The sequence below is a fragment of the Uloborus diversus genome, chromosome 1, assembly GCF_026930045.1.
Source record: "Uloborus diversus isolate 005 chromosome 1, Udiv.v.3.1, whole genome shotgun sequence".
NCBI classification, from domain to species: domain Eukaryota; kingdom Metazoa; phylum Arthropoda; class Arachnida; order Araneae; family Uloboridae; genus Uloborus; species Uloborus diversus.
In genome coordinates this window covers 20,073,760-20,081,498 of record NC_072731.1, presented here as the reverse complement: position 1 = coordinate 20,081,498, position 7,739 = coordinate 20,073,760, and the positions used below count along the sequence as shown (strand labels likewise).

General features: G+C 32.4%; 1 protein-coding gene across 1 annotated transcript; it reads left to right on the top strand.

The window, feature by feature from the left end:
• The first annotated feature begins 32 nt into the window (after window positions 1-32).
• Window positions 33-7,438, top strand: LOC129234469 (iron-sulfur cluster co-chaperone protein HscB-like). The gene is made up of 2 exons (XM_054868470.1): window positions 33-671; window positions 6,743-7,438. Exons 1-2 carry the CDS (start codon window positions 219-221, stop codon window positions 7,130-7,132), a joined length of 843 nt encoding a protein of 280 aa, XP_054724445.1. The 5' UTR covers window positions 33-218; the 3' UTR covers window positions 7,133-7,438.
• Window positions 7,439-7,739: the final 301 nt, after the last annotated feature.

The window sequence follows — 7,739 nt, the reverse complement described above, 5'->3', positions numbered from 1 at the left end:
ATTGAAACCGTAGCTGTTGCGGCAAAGTGACGCAAAGGTGGAGCAGAAGTGCATTCTGTTTACTTTTAGTTTAATCTCATTTTAAACAGACTATGTGTTAAAATAGAAACTTCGGCGCTTCATTTCTTAAAGTGCAGGATTTTAAAACTGTTTTACATGCATTCAGATTATTATTTTCATTATCAGTTGGAATTCTAATCACCAAAGGGCTTGTTGCCATGAATACTGTTTTTAAAACATGGGGAAATAAATTTGTGGTTTTGAAACTTCAACAGGCTTGGAAAAAGTCATACGAAGCACATAACATTCTAAAATACTCAAACCGGTGTAGTTTTTTCTTTATTAATGCTTCACATTCTTCATTATCTAGCCAGATTTCCGGAACTCGTTACAAGATATTGAAAAACTTTCCTCTTTTTGTGCTTGGTAAACAGCATTTAAGGTTACTGAATATATCAAAGAACCGGTGCTGGAAATGTAACGCAGTTGTGATCGAGCGCGACTTAGTGTGCATGTCCTGTGGGTGTGTCCAAGAACCTCGGCAAAATCTTAACCATTTCGAACTATTTAAAGAGACCCCTCATTTTGACATTGATGTGAGGAATTTAACTGTAAAATTTAGGCGTCTCCAGACCTTGCTACATCCAGACAAAATAGCGAACCGATCTGAAGTGAGCAAACATTTTTCTAACATTTACTGGGTACTTTTCCGTTGAAGGTACGTCACTTGAAACATTTTTTATTTTTGGTGATTTTAATTTATTTATCGCATTGAGAACTAAAAATCACAGCTGGTGACATTCAATAAGTTCAGTTTCTAAATTGTAGGGTTGCCATATACAACTTATAGATATCGCCAGTAGCTTTAATCATGCTCTGGTTTCCCTTCAAACCTCGTGCTAATCTTTTGCCTTTTACTAAAGTAGCTTTAATCGATGTTTCTATTGCAGCCAAAGTAGAAAGTCAACACATCACCAAACCGAGTGATGTACCTCTAACAGAAAAGTGCCTATTGTTAAAGAAAACTGCAACTTTTTTTTTTTTTTTATTGAAGAATCAGCTATTGCTTTTTTGGTTGAGTTGAATGGGTGTATCCGGAGGGGGCCATAATAGAACACAAATTTCAAATAATAACCAAGATTTTTTAAAAAAATCTTTATTAATAGATGGTTGCTTCAATTTCAAACTTTTGGACAAGCTTGACTCTAGTAACATTGCTCATGATTTGTAAAGTATATCCTCTATTGGTGCTTGTTGAAAAGAGAAAATTATTGATGCCAAGTTGGGTATAACCAGGGGTGCCTACCTGGGGGGGAGGGAGGTAATGGCTCAGACTGCGCCATTGAAATTTTAGAGGGTGGGTTTGGCGGGTATTTATCTCATTTTTGGGGGCGGGCACCCCTGGTATAACACGCAAAATCACTAAGCAGTGCAAGGTGGCATGGAAAACACTTCCTTTTTCCATAAACTCCTCCAAGAGTTCTTTGTTTTGCAAGAGTGTTATGTTACAAGTTAACCCCCACTTTCTCCATGCACTTAAAAAGCCAAACAGAAAAGTATCTCTCCCCAGGCCATCAATTTGCAAATTTGCCAGGGGGCAAAGGGAATATATACTCTATGCTTATTATAGGGGAAAGTAACAATGTACATAGCTATACCGTATTACCCCTCATTATCCGGCATGCCTCAAAATTCGGGGATTATCTGATTTTCAATAACACTTGCCTGGTCCTTTCCAGCATGCCCGAAATATCAAGGTTAGGAAAAAAGCTTAAAAATGCATATAAGTTCTAATGTAACTTATTATTATTAGCAAGCAGTTTAATTTTGTAAAAATATTTACTGACAATGTCATATGTTATTTAACAAGAAAAATATTGTTTAGTAATGAATAATTTTATGAAAATTAAATTAAAACTAAGTAAGCAAACATTTAAGCATTAAGTTACTGCCCCTAAACCAGTGATAAAGAATTTACAATAGTTTTTCAATAAATAAAAATTAAATTACTTCTCTAAAAGGAACTTAAATGATTTTATTTAAAAATAATATGAACAAATCGCAGTAATGATGATTGCTTCTGAATTGATTACTTTATTGGCATATAATTAAATTCGCTATTAATGACCTACCATAAATAGCACGCAATACACAATGTTTTTGAAAGAAGGTTACATACAGGATTTATTTTTTTTCCCCTTTCAGTGGTTTGCTTTCTGATTAGAACTGTGAGGAAATTTTCAAAACTTTTTGATTTCTTGCAAAATAAACCTCAAATTTTCCAGCATGACGGAAAATTCAAATCTTCCGGTACGCTGGTCAACCTTGCTTTTTTCCGGCATGCCGGATAATGCGGGTTAGTAATACAGTATTTTGATTCCCCCTTACCCCCATGGTTGAGCAAATGATGGGCTTGCTCCATCTCCCATTTTGAGCTAGACATGCTTATGGATGAAGGGGCGGATACAGACTGTCATTTTAGGGGGAGGGGTGGGATCTTTTGGAATAGAAAGAGTTTCATTTTTTGGTTTTGTGCATTCTAGCCTTCGTAACAATTTAGAAGTGGACAAAGCATCAAAACTAACGTTTTTATACAAACAATTAAATCCTCAGAGTTCGTTCATTCATGTTGTATTGATTGTAGTATTTTTCCTTTCTTATAAAGAGTTCAAATTAAATATTTAATTTGTTCTATGAAATGTCCTTTTATTTAATTTGAATTATCCAATAACAAAAAAGAGGAAGAAAATAGAATGCCTTTCGGTTAAAATATATAGAACTACAAATTTAAATAGAATATCTTGTGTTGATACTATCTGAGTAGAATATTCCATATATCAAACAATTTTTTTTTATAACACACTGTTCCACGCATTTTTCAAAAAAAATGTGTAATTATAACAAAAAAATCAAATAAATCCGATTTAAATAAAAAAAATCATGATTTTTTTCAAACCTTGGGCATTCTTTTTTAGAACAAAGTAAAACCACCAATTGGAAAGAAAAAAAGGTTCTTATAGATATCCACACAGTGACGGATACAAGGGGAGGGTCATGACCCCTCCCACACCGTCAACAATATTATCGTCATATTGAAGAATGACCACCCCCCTATGAGCGAAACTATGGTTTTGGGCGCAAACATTTTCTGAAACTGCTTGGGTGTCGATAAAAAGCACCATACTAGCCAGGAATAAGGTCCCTTTAATACAACATAAGGGTGACTAATTGATTTCATTAGCAATGAAACATGGTATTTCAAATGTTTACTTTTTAAAAATAATTTAAAAAATGAAACTATTATGAAATTGTTCACATTTTACAAAAAAAATGTGTTTGAACACAATTCGGGCGGAAAATGCGTGGAACAGTTTGTTATATGAATAAACTTGTTTTATTTCTGAAATATTCTACTCAAATAGATGGAATCAACACAAAATATTCTATTTAAATTTAAATATTTAGTTCGATATTTTCATCTAAAGGTATTCTATTTTCTTTCTCTTTTTTGTTATTGGATAATTCAAACGAAATAAAAGGAAATTTTAAAGAACAAATTAAATATTTAATGTGAACTCTTTATTAAAAGGAAAAAAAAAATCAAAATTAAAACAATGTTTTTAAGAAAATGAATTCTGAGGATTTAATTGTTTGTATGAAAATTCCTAAATTGTTACGAAGGCTAGAATGAACAAAACCAAAATTCTGGATTTCTAGTAATGTGATGTTTTTATTAAACCTCCCATTGCATAAAATGAACCCTGCCAGTCATAATCGGCCATTGTATCTGTTACGTTTTTATCGATCAATGCTGATTTTTTTTGAAATGGGCCACTTCTTGTTTGGAAATTGGCTACAATGCTGACAAGGCTTGGACATATTTCTTAATACATTACAAACCTTGGGTAATTTTCATCCACACTAATTGAAATTTCATTTTGATTTAAGACAGAGGGGCTCCTGCACAATGGCATGCATAAATTACTTGTTCATATCTTTCGTCGTATTTACCTATTTGATTTTTATCCAACACTTTTCCTAAATTTTTACCCAAAATTTTACATTGACACTTGCATTCGGCGAAGGAACAGTCCTCTTTTTGAATTTTATCAAGAGCATGAGCAATGGGTTTTAAAACTTCAATCATATGTTCTGCATTTGTTTAATATTTAAGTCCATGCCTAAAAAGCCATTTAAATCAATGATTTTTTCAAAAAAAATCAACTGATTTAAAATATGTTTAAAAGTATTATTGATGGTATTCAAAAAATAAAATTATTTTTCATTTTTGGAGTAATTTTTAAGTTGGTCTATTTTTTTTTCCAAATTTTTTTTTTTCGTTATTTTTAGTGTAAATGTATTTCAGAAATAGTAAGAAGTTATCATCATGAAACTTCACCTTATTTTTTTTTCATAAAAATGCTATATACTAAAAAAAACTATGAACACGCCTTAAACTTTAAGCAATTGGCACTAAAAATTTATCTTTGTTCCTCTCTGGGATTCATTTGTGTGCTAATAAATTATAAAAATTTAAATATTAACATTTTCCCAACCTAATTTACATTTCACAGCACACAAGTTGCTTGTGATGCAATCCTATATCTCCTTACTTAGCCCCGACCATCTATTATTGGATGATAACGATAAAAATACTACTAATAATTGGGGCAAACCTAACCTGGTAGCATTGTGAAAGCTATGCAGATCCTTATCACAGCATTACCTCGCTTCCAGGTTAGGTTTACCCCCACTATTCGCAACTCCAGTGCTCGAATACACTACCTTGCGGTGATTTATAAATTTAAAGAAAAAGGTAAAACATTGCATTCCACGTGTGTCTGTTGGTAAACATAGGCAGTTTATGAGTATTTATTGACGCATTCGATGTGTCTTAGATTGCTTTCAGCAACAGAAATTGTTTCCTCCTGTAATGGTATTCTCAAAATAAAGTTAGTTTTCATTATTTTCCTCTAAAAAGTGAGTTGATTGTTGTAAATGGCGAAATCATAAACGCAAGAAAACTCTGAATTAACAAACTTCCCATTTGCATGAAATTGAAAAGAAATGTGCTGCTCAAAGCTTTTTTTTTTTTTTTTTTTTTGAAAGAGGATAACGTTATACCAGGTAAAATTTTTCATTGTTTTGTGTGAATTTGTAAGAATATGGGTTTTTTTCCCTTAAGCTCGAAAGACGGATTTTATAACATTAGCAGAAGAATTCGGGCATTTATCTCCGCCTAGTTTAAATATAATTAATTTAACTAACCTTATTTTACTGAAGCATTTGGTTGGAATGGACAGTATGCAAGATATTTTATTTAATATATTATCATAGAACAAAATGAAAAATGCTTAACCACGAAAAAAATTTGAAGCAAAAACAAAAGCCGAGAATTTTCATCGCCAAAATAGTGTGCCACCTTTACGTGATTGCTTTCATTCTCGGCTGAAGAGTTTCACCAAGAATTTGTTTAGGGTTATAGTTTTAGTATTGTGCGCACAAGGAACCATTGGCGAGATTTCGCATGTCAGTTAAACCATTTTAATTTTGTATTATGAGTGGAATAAAATGGTAGAAAGATTACAAAATTCGATGTCAAAAGAAATAATGGTAGATCAATTAAAAAGAGAACTACCACCATATATCTGCGAGAATTTTGTTGATGATTTGCATAGCATGACAGAATTAAATCATAATTCAGAAATTAGATACATACAAAACAGAAAATTTTTAAATTAACTGATTCGGCAATTTGAGAAAAATAACTCAGCTACAAAGGCAAAACAATAAGCGCTAGCCAAGCAAGGCAAAGAAATATCATCTTCTTTTGATAATAATTCATAATCTCATATAATTAAATTATCTAGCATTAATTTTTACTCTTGTCAGTCTTATGGCCACACTGAAAATGTAAGTCCATTAAGAATTGATGCATATCGAATTCAACATCATGGAAATGGCTGCTTTTATCGCCCATCGAAGTAGGACAGGTGAGAATTGCTTCCATACTTGAACGAAGCAATTGCCTGTTAAATGATATTTTGATAATTGAAATTTTAACTCTAACTCCAGTCAGGGTTGGCAAGTTTCTGCCGAGGAGGTTAAAACCACTGGTAGAAACCGGTTAAAACCGACATGGCAAAATCCACTTTCTGCCACATTTGTGGCAGAAACCGGCAAAAACTCACAAAATGAAAAATTACACAATTCTCTGCTCCAGCTTTGAAAAAAAAAAAAAAAGGTTGGAAAATTCACCGTACACATGTGGAAAAAGGTTGTACCCGAGAAAGTGTTTTTACCTAGCACCCTTAGTGGCTATACCCAGCAAGTAAACAAACTTGTTTCCCATTGTGCATTTTTGGTAAAACGCCTGCATTTACTCCAGTCAGAAGCAGAAGGAAGAAAGATCCATATTTACTCAGGGAATAACAGGAATGTGGATTAAAGCAGGCTTTTTTCGGGGTAGAAAAGATCCATGTGAATGGGGATATGAAGGTTGCCTTAAAATGCATGATGCACTCTCCTAAAAATACCTGGGGGACACTAAAACTTTTATTGAGCTAAGTCCTTAATGTATAATCTAATATTACAACCTGCAATCTTTTGCCAATAAAATATTGCAGTAAAGGGACCCAAAACTTGTAATATATTGTAAGTGGATTGCAACTCTAAAGAGGTTGAGAAACTGACTTAAAAGAAAGGACACTGTTAAGTAAAACTATTTTATATTTCCTTTCAGACTGAAAAACAATACTCTGCAGAACAGTCAGCAAAAGTTAACAGGGCATATCAAACACTTCTCCATCCAATGGACAGGGGCTTGTATCTGCTAGAACTACATGGAAAACCACTGTGTGAAGAAGAAATTCAACTTCCATCGGACTTTCTCTCTGACATCATGGAAGTGAACGAAACTTTACAAGACTGTAAAAATGCAGACACTCTAGAATCTATTCGGCATGTTAACGAGGCAAAATTACAGATACTTTTTTCTGACGTTTCTTTGTCTTTTAAGGAAAAGAATATCACTCGAGCAAGAGAATCGCTAAGCAAACTGAGGTATTTCGTAAAAATAGATGAATTAATTAGGAAAAAAGAAGATGAACTTGGAATAAGTAGGGACGATTAGTTCTTTGTTTTTTCTAATTCTAATAGTATCCATTAAAGATGACTCATTTTATCTAAAAATAAAAGAATAACTATAAAGTAGCTTAACAAGAAACTTAAATATACTAAGCTGATCGAGGTCGAATTTCTTAATAAAAAGTAACTGCTCTTATGTGAACTGCCATATTTATAATAGTTTGAAAGTTATGTTGAAAATTTTATTTATATACTATGCAATAATCTATGCTGTGATATATGAAATTATATTTGATTAGATACATTTATTATATGTAATCTCTGCTTGTAATATTTTAAGCTGAATAAATGCAAATATACTTGCAACTATTATTAGTTTTTCTAAAATTTTATTCATCTTTAAAGCACTTGAATTTTTTAAGCATAACTTTAGATGGAGCCAAAGAATGTAAAATTACAAAACAGTGAATTTACTGTACCTACTTAATGCAAATTTTAAAAATTGTTTTTTTCTTTCAAAAAACCGTGGATGGGTGTAGTTTTGTGGTTAACCACATAGTAAATATAGCACTCGAGTGCCTGTTCCTTTTTCAATGAGATACAGATCAGCTGTCAACTTAAGGAAAAATATAGAACACAAATAAGGAGGGGGG